The sequence below is a fragment of the Poeciliopsis prolifica genome, unplaced genomic scaffold, assembly GCF_027474105.1.
Source record: "Poeciliopsis prolifica strain line A6 unplaced genomic scaffold, Auburn_PproV2 SCAFFOLD019, whole genome shotgun sequence".
Lineage (NCBI taxonomy): Eukaryota > Metazoa > Chordata > Actinopteri > Cyprinodontiformes > Poeciliidae > Poeciliopsis > Poeciliopsis prolifica.
In genome coordinates this window covers 1288088-1300923 of record NW_026562394.1, presented here as the reverse complement: position 1 = coordinate 1300923, position 12836 = coordinate 1288088, and the positions used below count along the sequence as shown (strand labels likewise).

Here is a 12836-nt window from a genome sequence, read left to right as displayed (position 1 = left end):
CTTAGATAACTATGAATAATCATGCTTTTTGTGGATTTCCTCCTTAATTTTCTGGAACTATTCTAAAATCTTTTCCTTTCTCTTTAAATTTTTGGTTTTCCCATTATGTGTACATGCACAGGGTCACACGTTGCACAAAAATCAAAGTATTGTGAAACAGAGATAAAGTACAAACATTTGCCTCATCATTTCCCAAAAACGAAGGCACATTTGAGTTTGTTGATTAACTTGTTGATTTAGGCCAACACAAAAACAATGTGCCCTTATACACTGTTTTTGAACAGTGAGGCTCCTTCTTAGAAGGAGCGTCTTCTTTTGATGTTGATAATTTATTGTCAAAAAATGCTGGATGCTGAAGTTACAGGAAAACTGAAATATATTTTTGAATTTAATGAAAAAGATTTTTCAGTTACGGGTATAATTTTTATGCACAGATTTTTCTCAATATTTTCTTTTTGACTTGTATGATTTCCAGCGCCATCTTGTGGAGAAATCTCAAAACCCCGTGCAATCCGACTAATGAGATGATTTAAGTCGGCAGTACTTGCATTGGTGTTTGTTTTTCATTCTAACCAAATATTAATGAGAAGGATGATTAATTAGTGCAATTTAGTTAATCTTCCCTTCACAAACTTATTTTGTCAGTTTGCTAAAATTATTTACTTATTTTATTTTATTTTATTTTATTTTATTTACTGCGACAGAGGGCAACAGCGCATCGACCAACGTTCTTCTAGCGGAAATGACGAAGCTTTGCGGAAGTTGCGTCCGGTAAAACAACAAGGCGCCAAATTTACGCCAAGATTTTCTAAAGCTTCCACCGCTGACACATGACAAGGATATTTTAGTCTTTCGCGAACCGCCTTGTGCGAAAACTGCAGCTGAAGTTTATGAGGTACGATGAAATACACAGATACTTAAATTACTTTTTTCTTAAAATGAATGGAGACTTTTAACATCTCGCGTTCTTCCTAGCATGTCTAGGAATGACAGGCTTTAGGAATGACAGGCTTTACACAGTTTCACAGTTGTTAATGAGATGCGGAGTTCTTGTTTGACATGTGTTATTAAAACGTGTTTCTGTCTACATGCAGCATGGCGATCCCTTTTGTGCAGGACTGGGACGTCGTTCAGACTCTGGGAGAAGGAGCTTATGGAGAGTAAGACTGAGCTGTTTTATATTGTTACTGTTTACTTTGCCGTCAAAACTGTAGATTGGGCGTATTTATCCACTCGAAAATGCAAATCATGTGTTAGATGTTGTACTCTCTGAAATATAGATGTTTTGCAATGTCTCTGAATATTTTTATGCATATCGGTAAAAACTACAATACAATTTTCGTTTTTCCACACAACTGATTTTCTTTTATTTAAAACATTTTTATGTGCCTCATAATTTAACCACTTTTTTTATTTTTTTTACTGATTTTGTCAGAGTGAGGTTACTGGTGAACAGACAGACTGAAGAGGCAGTGGCAGTGAAGGTGATTGACACTTCTCAGGCTAAGGAGTGTGCAGACAATGTCAAAAAGGAGGTCTGCATCCATAAGGTAGGCTGCTTATTTTGCACTTTAAGCCTCACAATCTACACATTTTAACACTTTTTCTCTGTAAGATGCTCACCCACCCCTGCATCGTCAGGTTCTTTGGTCATCGAAAGGAAGGACAGACTGTTTATCTTTTTCTGGAGTATTGCACCGGAGGAGAGCTGTTTGACCGCATTGGTAATGGACAAGTTGTTGCAGAATGTTTTTGTGAGATTTATTCTCAGTATAAATTTGCATCTACAACCCTTTGTGGAAGTGCTAAGATCTCTTGAAAATGTTCACATTCTATCACATTTCATCCACAAATTTTAATGTATTTTATATGGATTTAATGGACAGATATGTGCTGCAACAACATATCATCTTCCTATTTATGCACTTTGTTGTGTTGTTTTATCACATAAAAACCCAATAAAATGTATTAGATATGCATTAGATGCATATAATTTTTATTCACCATGTTTAAGCCTTTTTGGGGTTCTTTCTGTTGTTAGAGCCTGATGTGGGGATGCCAGAGAAAGATGCTCATAGGTTTTTCAAGCAGCTAATAGCCGCTGTGGTGAGTAAATTCAGACTGTGAAAGTTTGAAAAATCTACATGTGTTTTAAAGATTTTGTTCTTCCTTTGTTTTCACAGGAGTACCTTCACAACCTTGGCATCACCCACCGAGATATAAAGCCAGAGAATATTTTGCTGGATGATAAAGGTGAGGAAATCAAATGTGTGCAAATTGGAGTTCATGCTTCATATATTTATATATCATGAGGTGTTTTCTTTCCTCTTAGACAACTTGAAGCTGACAGATTTTGGTCTGGCCACCATGTTTCGTTTCAAAGGGCGGGAGCGCCTTCTGAATCGACTCTGTGGAACGCTCCCCTACGTTGCTCCAGAGCTTCTCAGCCAGCAGGAGTACAAAGCTCAGCCTGCAGATGTCTGGGCCTGTGGGATCGTTCTGACTGCAATGCTGGCAGGAGGTGAGACACAAATGGTGCTTTAAGCCTGCAGGTACTTCCAGTTTTTGGGAAATTATTGATTCCTCAAGTTTTGCATTTTACCCACAGTCATCATAATCAGATACATTTAGACATCTTGAAAGGTGATTAAATCAATTGTTGATTAAAAATCAAGAAAAATAAAGCTGTGTTACTCAAATTGTACAGTGAACCTTAGCTCTATGTGAGATTATTTACAATTGTCATTATTACTATTAGTATTATCCATACATTTTCTTGTCTCATGAGGATTAGCTTATAGCTATCCTGTCTATGTAATGTAATTTATTAAACAGGCACATGAATAATATAACATGGTTGCATGGTTTCAATTACACATTTTTGATAATTATTGAGTCAGTAAGTTATATATACCATTAAATTGAGATAAGAGGCAAGACTAAATAAGTGTTCACTTCTTCCTGCTCCTTTTCAAACATAAAAGAAGTAGTAAACACATTATTTTGTTCTTGGTTATGTATTCACATGTTTTTTTTTCTGTCCTACTGATTGCTTGTTCTCTTGTTTTTTAAAAAAAATGTTTGAAATAAACAAACAAATACAAATAAAGTTTGCACCTTTATTAATCAGGGTTTGTCACTTTATCAATGTGAAACAAAAGTGATGAGATGGAAATGATCTGTTTTTTTTCTTTGTAATCTGTGTCACAAATGATCTAGAGGATTTTCCGTGACTTGCTGCTGAGGTACAGAAACCTTTGGTCAACGTGTTTGTTTTTCTTTATCAGAACTGCCCTGGGATCAGCCCACCGAGGGCTGCCAGGAATACTCAGACTGGCTCCAGAAGAAGACTTACCTAGCTCCCTGGAAGAAAATCCAGCCGATGCCTCTTTGTAAGACTCAGACTATATTCTGGGAAAAAAAATGCACTGCATCTGACATGGATTGCAATATTTTTCTTACTAAAATGTATTTAGCTTTATTAATTCATATTCTGCAAAGATACAGGTAGAACTCACTTATAAAGTCATCAATCCTTCAGTAATTAAATTTTAAAAAATATTTTGTTTTGAGCATTTTTTATGAACGGCATTTAATAGTAATGGCAGAAAGTATTGTATTTCCGAATTATGCAATTTTCTCATTGAATCTTGAAAAGCTGGATAATCAGTTTTAAATCTGAATAACTGTTAAAAAAAGAGTTTGTAGACTTTATTCCCCATTCCATACATTAAAATGTTAAATTTCAAATATCTGAAATATAAAGTATGTTTTAAATTTTTTTTAAACAATGTCTTCTATGTTTATTTATATCACAATTTAACTTTTTGCCAAACTCATTGATCAAATGCTTTGTATTAAAAAATGTTATAAAATCTGCAGGTTAGATTCTTGTATTTTTTCGTAAATTTCCTTAGGTTTGCTGTCCAAATTGCTGCAGCCCCGTCCTGATGCAAGAGTCGTTATCACAGACATACAGAAGGATCGCTGGTTTACTCAAGGCAAGCATGATTTAAACTTTTACCTTTCAGGCTTCATGTAGCATTAGATCAGCATAATTTTTTTCAAAAAGAGCAAATCATTTCTTGTGTTGTATTTTATGTTAATAGACATAAAGATGAAGTCAAATTATTGTACAGTTAGAGCAAGTTTAACTTCTTAATTTGCTTTTATTCACTCTCTTTAAAGACGAAAAGGGGTTTAGTTTTTTTCAGATGTTATTTTAATCATGTATCTTAATGGGTTAATATTCACAGGGCTGATTTCTGTCTTCTGTCCTCTAGGTTGTCAGAAATCAGGATCCAATAAAGTTCTTCGAACGGAGTTGGAGCTTAAATCCCGGACAAACAGGTCCAAGCCTTGGAATAAAGTGATGTTTTCGAAAAGATTTGGCCGAAATACTATTTATTTATGATCTTTCCATGTGTGTAGTGATGACAGGATGCAGTTTTCCAGCTCTCAGCCTGACTTTGCTCCAGGTGGATGGGAAGCCATGTTGTTGATCGGCCCGACTGAAGGGAAGGTCTGCTTCTCCCAGCCGACTAAACCTGAGCACATGTTGCTGGGCAGTCAGCTGTTGGGCACGCCCGGAGCCAGTCAGGTACGGCGCATTCAGAAAATATTGCAAATGTATTAAAAATGAACAAAATTCAAAAAATTTAATACTTTGTTGATGAAGTTTCTTTGTTTTTTTCTGTAAATAGTCACTGTGGCAAAGATTAGTCCGACGAATGACTCGCTTCTTTACCAATGTGAATGCCGAAGACTCCTTATCTGCCCTGAAAGACGTCTGTGACGGCATGGCACTTGTCTTCAAACTCACCTGCACACAACAGGTAAACACTTTTAAAAAATTTTCTTAAGGATGGTAATTAAGGACAGCCTTCACACTGGCCTCCTCTAAGTGGAGCTGCAATGTTTTTGTCTTCATAAAGTTCTCCCTTCTCTTCAGGTTACTGTGAGCACTCTGGACAAACGTAACAACAAGCTGATCTTCAAGGTCTTTTTACTGGAGCTGAATCAGCGAGTGTTGCTGGATTTCAGACTGTCTAAGGTAAGTGGTTGCGTTTCAAAATGATGCCTGAATGTGGTTTTCTAGCAGATGTTCTACCTGAATGAGCATTCAGGTTGAATTCTTCTAAAACCTTGAACGTGCAAAGCAATTGGGCTTGGAAACCACAGAAAATGCAGAAAAAACTGCAGAAGCAGCAACGAAAATTTAGAAAATGATCATTCTTTTTGCTCCCCAAGCACATATTTAAAGAAGCTGGTAGAAGTGGTCAGATTATTGAAGCCTTTCCTCATTTGATCACATTAAAACCACAACTTCAGTTTGTTTTATTGGGATTTTATATCACATATAGCCCCCAAAAACACATAAATCTGCAAGGAAATATAAGATGAACATTTTCTTTATTTTTAAAATTGTATTTATCTTTTGGAAGGAAGAATTTGAACTGTTATTGAGATGCACAAGAGCGAGTTAATCCTGCTACTCAGACAGATTCTGTAACCAGTTGTTGCCTTTTTGTACAAATATTGCTTAACCGCTTAAGCAATACATCAGATGCATTTTGGGAATTCTTGTTTGCGTTGCTCGGAAACGCTGAAATGACTTTGCCTTTTCAGGGTGACGGACTGGAGTTCAAACGACTCTTTGTGAAGATAAAGCAGAAGCTCGGAGATGTGGTCTGCACCCAGAAGATTTTACTCCCCATCACATAATAGACAGAGAAAAACACACGCTGTCATGGACTTTAGAGACAAACTGTATATATTTACATGTTCCTGTCGTCAACACTTATTTTTTTTATACACTTGAAAGATCAAGACTTTATAGCTAAAGAATGAAGTGTTCTGGTTGTTTTTACTATGTTAATGTTCAAAGCTGAATAAATGAATAAAGATCTTGTTTGCTAAATGATCAGTGATAATGAAAAAATCTTATATTTTAATTGATACACAAATACTTACTATCCTCTATGCAAATCTGAAAGAATTTGAGGTTAATGCATAACGAAGGTGGATGCCTGCTAAGGCAAAAAGCTAAAAAAAAAAACACACAACATGTACATATTATACACAGTAAATTGAGTGTTTAGCTCATTTTTGCAGTACCTGACCTTTTAAAACCAACATCAAAATGTTTTGTTAGATAAATCAGACAAATCGATGTGCATGGCGCTATCTACAACAAGAGCTCCAGCATAAACTACAGCTGGTTTATTTATTCTAGGATTCTGCAGCCTTGACTGTGATTGTGACGCTCACTGGCTCGTTATCGCCTCCAGAGGGGGGGGCTTGACTGGTGGGGGTGGGAGTGGCACTCCTGGATGAGGCGGTGAGGGGCGAGGATGCCCTGGGTATAGAAACGGCTGGACCTGAAAGAGATCAATATCAAGGTTCAACATCTAGTACATGAGAGGGAAATATGCACTCAAAGTTCAACTGATCAATAAGATTTATTTGTGTAGCACATTTTAGCAAATACAATATCTGACCAATACAACATCTGATTTTTCCAGAATGGTTTTAGTTTAAGGGTTAAAGGCTACCATTCCAAATTGTGTAAAACAGTGTAGGTGAAAAGGCTTTAAAACAAACAGTTGATTCTTAAAATTGCAAAATGTTATGTTAATGATAAAAATAAGTCTTTGAGGCAAGGTTGACTTGCCTGCAGTTGATAATCCCCCGATGTCCTCTATCCCTCCATCTGACCCTCTTACCATTTCATCCTCTGGAAAATTAATGTTCTCTCTTGACTGGCTGTGCTGCCTAGAAATAAACAAACAGGGAAAAGACATGGATTATTTCTTTGGGAAATGATCCTCATACGGATAAACAAACATCAATGCCCAGATACTCACATGCCAAACAGCATGTCATGCAGTCCTGGGGGAACAAAAGTACAACATTAACACATAAAAATGTTTAAGTGACTTTATTATCGCATGCTGCATTTGCTAAATTGTGGTTCCTCTGTATAGGACTCACTGGGATTGTTGTTGCGGTTGCGGATTATGTACATGAGCAGCAGGATTGTGAGAATGGCTGCGAAGAGCATCCCGCCTATCGCTGCTCCGATCACAGCAGGATACATGTTGTTGCGTGGTTCCGCTGCAAGAGACCACAGTTACAGATTGCAAAATAGTACGCCTCTGAAATAAAAAACAAGAAAACAGTTCATCCTGACAAATATGTTCTGTTGGAATCTGAAGTGGTTCTAAACCAGTTCTGCCTGTAGTGATGCAAAACTGGGAAATGTAAATCTTACTCCAGTCTAAGTCCTCTAGTTAGCCCAGTAAAATTTCTACAACATATATAAACACAAATCAAGTGTTTCAATAGAGGAATCTAAATGGGGTCAGTTTTTAGAAAGTTTAGAGAGGAAGGAAATGGAAACAGAGAGAAGTTGGGTGAATGTGCCAGTGTCAGGTGTGTGTCAATGTGAGCATTTTGCTTTTTTGTTGTGTGTGTCTTTCACCTAAGAGGATAAAAAGAAAAACAAAATTAGACCTTTAACACACCAATCACAAAAAATGATGGCTGAGGAGATTTAAAATATCATCTGGTCCTGTTTAATACATATTGGTCTACATATGATCTGCCTTTTCCTACTGTTTTTAAATCTTGCTTGTATTATTGTCTTTTAAGAATTTACTTACTGTACCTGGAGTTTTTGTTGAAGACGGGTGTCCGATGGTGCGGTGGTTGATGGGTGTTATGCGGAACTGGTAGGTAATGGTTGGAGTCAGGCCTCGAACTGTGTGACTCCTGCTGCTTGGATCCTGGATGATGGTACGGTACCAGTCTTTGGAGGCAATCCTCTCCTCCATCTGCAGCTGTGAAATATTGCTGCTCCCTCTCTTGTTTGGTCGCTCAGACACCCACTGGTGCTCCAGGTGGAAACCAGTCCATCCTCCAGTCTCCTCCGTACCGTCGACCTGCCACTCCAGCTCCACCTCGTTACGCTGTCGGCTGTTGTACGTCGCTCTGATCAGGGTCGCGTTGGGCGGCATGGGGTATTCTGATGCAGAGGCAAAGCAAAAAGAAATGTGCCCTCAAAAATGGTCTAGTAATATTATTACAAAATTTAGACAATCCAAAGAGATTCCTACTCTTGACCACCAGGGTGATGTTGATCTCAGCGCCTCCCACTGCGTTTGAAGTGGAGCATCTGTATTCTCCGCTGTCCTGCACCTCGTCGGTTTCTCTCACAGTCAGGTTGGCCCAGGCAGACGTCCGCAGCAGCATGTACTTCGAAGTGTCTCGGACATCCAGGCCCTGATTGTTGAACCAGGTGATTTCATTGGCTGGAAGGTAATTAGCTCTCAGATTGCAGGTGAGCTGGACGTCACTCCCCTCGTACACAGAGATGACTCTGCGCTGCGTCAACAACACCGGGGCCTCTGAAAATGGAAGATATTAAGTCATTTTTAAAAACAAAAATCTCTGGTGCTGTTTAGTGTTTGGTACAGTGGTTGTTACGACTGACCCAGTGTGAGCCTACAACTCTTTGCTTCCACCAGAAGTGGGTGTTTAGCGTAGCAGGTGTACGGTTTCCCACTTCGGGCCGTCCCATAACGGAGGACCAGGATGTTGGAGTTTTCTTGTCCCCCTTTGCTTTGGCCCCCTGGTCCCTCCCACCACACTAGGGCCTTTGGGGCCCCTCCATCCCAGGAGCAGGACAACATCAGGTATTGCTGAGTGTTTGTGACATAGGCAAAACACACCGGTTCTGCAGGAGGAATGTCTGTAAGGAGGAGTAGTATGGAAGTAAAGCATGAAATGACAACACAAAAACACTTTTACCTTCACTGGTTGTGACCTTTCTGTACTCACATGTCCGTGTGCTGCACTCAGTCGTTTGTTTCAGAGCAGGATGGGAGCCCACACATCTGAACAAGCTGTTAGGGGTCACGCTCTCAGAGGGCAGAATGATGGCAGTGCCACTTTGTAGATTAGTTTGTTGTTCTGCGTCCACCTGGGTTTTTCCTGACTGCACCAGATCTCCAATCCAGTCCAAGGACGGGGAGGGGAATCCCCCAGCCCAGACACAGAGCAGCTTCAGGGCAGTGTGATTCAGAGCGGCCTCCACAGAGCAGGAGGGGGAACCGTCAGGAGGGTCTGCAAGGATAGATTATACAGTGGCCACGCAGTGATGTTCGAAGTGGAGGAAAATTCATTTGGACACATTCTTCAAAATGCTGGGTTTGAATCTTTTCATGTGATTAAAGTGAAAAGATTAATGTGAATCTTTTCAGGTGAATCTTACGTAACCACTTCTAAGAACAACCTGTACTTGCAACAAGGGTACCTGCCAAAGTGCCTTCGAACTCTCCGAAGGTCCAACTCCTGAAAAGTGCTGCAATACTCTCTTTCTCTTGCTTGTGTATTTATGTTGGTGTGTGAGTTTGGTCTGACATCTGAATGAGTGAAAATGAATTACTGAATCATTTAAGAATAAAGAACGACAGCAAAAGAGGAAAGACCCCATCTATAGTTTTGCATCTTGTTGTACCAAGACAGAGGAAGCACTCTGAAACACAGGGTGGACAAAAGAGAAATAGCGGTAACATCAGGCCTGAGGTCAGAGGTCACACTCACAGTAGACAGTCAGGCTGATGGTTTTTTTGGAGCGGGTGTTCAGGTATGTGTTCTGGGCCAAGCAGGCGTAGTCTCCTGTGTGCATGCGAAGGATCTTGGTTATGGTGTACTGCGGCCCACTGTAGACCTGGGAGTTGTTGTAGAACCAGACGTACTGACTGGCTGGATTGGACGGGGCTTGACACATGAGTGAAACAGTCTCTCTCTCCAACGCTGAGTAACCCCGCTCTGTTATACTGTAGGGAGTCACGTCTATCCGGGGGATGTCTGGACCATCTACAGAGAAAGAACGTGGAAGCCTGTAAGAGGTGAAAGGCCCGGATGGTCCAAGAACTGATACCGTCTGTCAGTTTGGGGTGGGAAGAGATGTCTTAGTATTATAAGGAGTAAAGCTTTTACTACTCTAAGCTGCATTCAACTGGATGAAAAGCAGCCAATCAGCATCACCAAAACACTTCAGTAAGAAAATACGATCAAATTTACTAAACAAAATTTGAGGTTTTACAACAAACACAAGACAAAGTAATTAGATAAACACTTGAATTTAGAAGGTAAACTGTGATTTGTGTCATGTTTAATGCTTGGGATTTTTTTGTGAGATATTATTGAACTTGATATTTTTTGTCTAGTGTCATCTTTTGTCTTCACACAGTGTTTTTGTTCTTGAACAAACACCTTGAGAAAACAACTGGACTTATACTAAGAGAATTTTATACTTGTGGACTCTACTTACTGATTATTGGTCAGAACAAAAGGAGATTAATTAATAAAACTGCTATGTTTTTTTTTTATTTTCATTTCTGAAAACAGAAAATAAATGGGTATGTATTCTTTTCGAAGTCGAAGACACTCATCGTCAATTTACAAATACACTAACACTTTTTTAAAAGATTATAAAAGAAGCTTTTATAATCTCACTCACAGATGGTGTCCAGCCATAAGCGGTTCGAGCTCTCACTGTTGACGGCATTGGTGGCCACACAGCGGTACCAGCCAGTGTGGTTTCTGTTGATGTCCGTCATGTTGATGAGGTTGCTGCTTCCCTGGGCCACCACCGTGATGTTGCCACTGTGGGTTTCGTGCTGCCATACATACTGGATTGGCCCGGTCCCGTTTTCCAGGTTGCATCGCATCCACATTGTGGAGCCTTCCACCGGAGACACATCGCTTAGCAATAGATACGGCTTACTGACGGGGACTGCGTTCAAGAAAAATAGAGAGAGAAATAAGAGTTTTATGCTGTCATTTTCATTATGTTGTGTTTTTGCAGTGCATGACTGAACCACTCAATGAATGTTTGGTCTAAAGCCCTTAGAACTGATCTATGATTTGTGTGTTTCTCTTTAAGGTCACACAAACTGATTTAATGAGCTTGGTGCCAGACACTGTTCTTGAAAAGGCAGTTGATGCTCAAAAAAACCATAACAACATTGAACTGAAACAATTTAACAAAGAATTGATCAATTTCATCGAGAGTGTAAATTAGATTACAATTGAAAGTTTTTGAAACTTTAAATGTTTTCAGAAGATGTGCTTTTTAATTTTGCATGCTTAGTCATGGGCTAAACTGAGTGCTTAAAGTAGATGTTTCAAATAATTTTAATAGATATCAGGCTTAGTGGGAAGAGACAAAACAGTCCTTCACCGAAACAGTCTGAAATACTTGATCTGCAACATTAGACACAAAAAAAAACCTGTAAAAAAATGGATTTGTTTCAGTCCTTTTAACTTTGCATTACTCTAAGGAAGCAAAGAAATAAACAAGAACATAAAAAATATATGACTTGGCATCCAAAGCAAGACAGTATAAAAGACTAATTTTTAAAAACTATATTGCTGCTTGATTTTATTTTTATTGAAAAGACAACTGTTGACTATAAGTAGCTGGTCACTGATTTGGTTACAGTTATCAGAAGAAGTGTCAAAGTGCACAAGAAAAGCTGAGCCTGTTACGTACACCCTGCTTGACGAAGAAACGTAATTTGAGTTGAGAGTCTTACCTCTGACATTGAGGTGAACGTAGTAATAGTAGACTACAGGCTCCTTGTCGATATTGTAGAAGGCCTGGCAGGTGAACAGGCCATGAGCAGCCAGAGGCAGTTTCTCAATGCTCACTGCTGCACTGTTTGAGATGATGGTCAACTGTCCAAGTGTTTCAGCAAACTGCTGGATCCTCGGCCCTTTCCCCAGATTATACACCACTGCTTTGATGGCGTCAGTGCCGGGCTTGGTGAAGCTCCATATGTAGATGTCAGGCACGCTGGTGCCACACTCCAGGATCACAGCTTTGCCCACCACCCCATAAACGTAAGTGTCCTGGTAGACCACCTCCCAGTTTGGATTGATCTTTACAGATGAAGTTGGGACAGGATACACTGACGTGCCTGCAAAAGGGTCATGGAGAAAGATGGTGGTGTCATGTTGGTGTCACCTTGCTGGTTCTGCTGCAGGTTTGATTACACTGCAAGTTTCAGGAGAGGTTTACAGAACTCCAAAACAAGTGTTGTCAATGCTATCTCACTTTATTTTCAAATGCAACTTGGAAAAATGTTTTACCGTTTCTTTTTCTCTGAAATGATACTCATGTCTAATTGTCATTAAGCAAATATGGAGGAAATAACAGCACAACAATGGAGAAAAAGTAATGATTTAATTGTACAAGTTATGTTGGAAGAAATCTGGAATGGGATCCTTTTAAAAGATTTTTATTTGTGGCATTTATGGTCAAAATACAGTGGAAGTGGAACGAAAAGGATGCAATCATCTGATAAATTTCTTGTTTATAATTGTATTTAACTATTTCTTACAATTATTCTACACACTGACAGATGATGAGAATAATACCTTTTATTTGTAGGTACCAAAAGAAAAATCATGCTAATCAATGTCAAAATAACATTGCGCATAAAAGGATCATCAAATATTTAGAAGCCAAAAAGTCATTTTAAAAATGAATTTGTTGTTTGTAACTGAATTCAAACACTGTCAAGCCTTACCTTGTGCAGAGAAGGTGAATGGAGTCGTGAGATAAAGAAAGGCCAGCCCTAACAGTTTGGCCACCATGGTATCATGATGATCCTGAGTCCAGCTGCTTCTTTACTCCGAGAAATACTGTAGAGCACAAACTGAAAAAAAAAAAACAAGAACTCCAAAAAGAACTGCAAACACCGAGGCTGTCCGGCTGAGTCACGGTTTCTTATCCACAGGTTTCTTCAAGAGTCCAGTTGGAG

General features: G+C 39.2%; 2 protein-coding genes across 5 annotated transcripts; one reads left to right on the top strand and one right to left on the bottom strand.

Annotated features, from left to right (window-relative positions):
* The first annotated feature begins 771 nt into the window (after positions 1 to 771).
* chek1 (checkpoint kinase 1) lies at positions 772 to 5923 on the top strand. 3 transcript variants are annotated; one of them, XM_055043979.1, is made up of 14 exons: positions 772 to 895; positions 1117 to 1160; positions 1436 to 1550; positions 1642 to 1724; positions 2042 to 2106; positions 2184 to 2253; positions 2333 to 2521; positions 3288 to 3392; positions 3918 to 4001; positions 4284 to 4350; positions 4432 to 4600; positions 4704 to 4835; positions 4952 to 5053; positions 5629 to 5923. In XM_055043979.1, exons 3-14 carry the CDS (start codon positions 1522 to 1524, stop codon positions 5722 to 5724), a joined length of 1191 nt encoding a protein of 396 aa, XP_054899954.1. In that variant the 5' UTR covers positions 772 to 895; positions 1117 to 1160; positions 1436 to 1521; the 3' UTR covers positions 5725 to 5923. The 3 variants fall into 3 exon arrangements, with proteins under 3 accessions (XP_054899954.1, XP_054899953.1, XP_054899955.1); XM_055043978.1 differs by having other exon boundaries at positions 1095 to 1160; positions 1616 to 1724; XM_055043980.1 differs by having other exon boundaries at positions 776 to 895; positions 1616 to 1724.
* Positions 5924 to 6007: 84 nt separating this feature from the next.
* On the bottom strand, positions 6008 to 12746 carry LOC129368823 (V-set and immunoglobulin domain-containing protein 10-like 2). 2 transcript variants are annotated; one of them, XM_055043974.1, is made up of 12 exons: positions 12603 to 12746; positions 11607 to 11990; positions 10529 to 10804; positions 9607 to 9882; positions 8842 to 9126; positions 8495 to 8752; positions 8118 to 8408; positions 7670 to 8026; positions 6994 to 7116; positions 6867 to 6891; positions 6674 to 6774; positions 6008 to 6380 (listed from the first exon to the last, which is right to left on the bottom strand). In XM_055043974.1, exons 1-12 carry the CDS (start codon positions 12667 to 12669, stop codon positions 6232 to 6234), a joined length of 2592 nt encoding a protein of 863 aa, XP_054899949.1. In that variant the 5' UTR covers positions 12670 to 12746; the 3' UTR covers positions 6008 to 6231. The 2 variants fall into 2 exon arrangements, 1 of the variants encoding a protein (XP_054899949.1); XR_008606896.1 differs by lacking the exons at positions 6008 to 6380; positions 6674 to 6774 and having other exon boundaries at positions 6871 to 6891; positions 7665 to 8026.
* Positions 12747 to 12836: the final 90 nt, after the last annotated feature.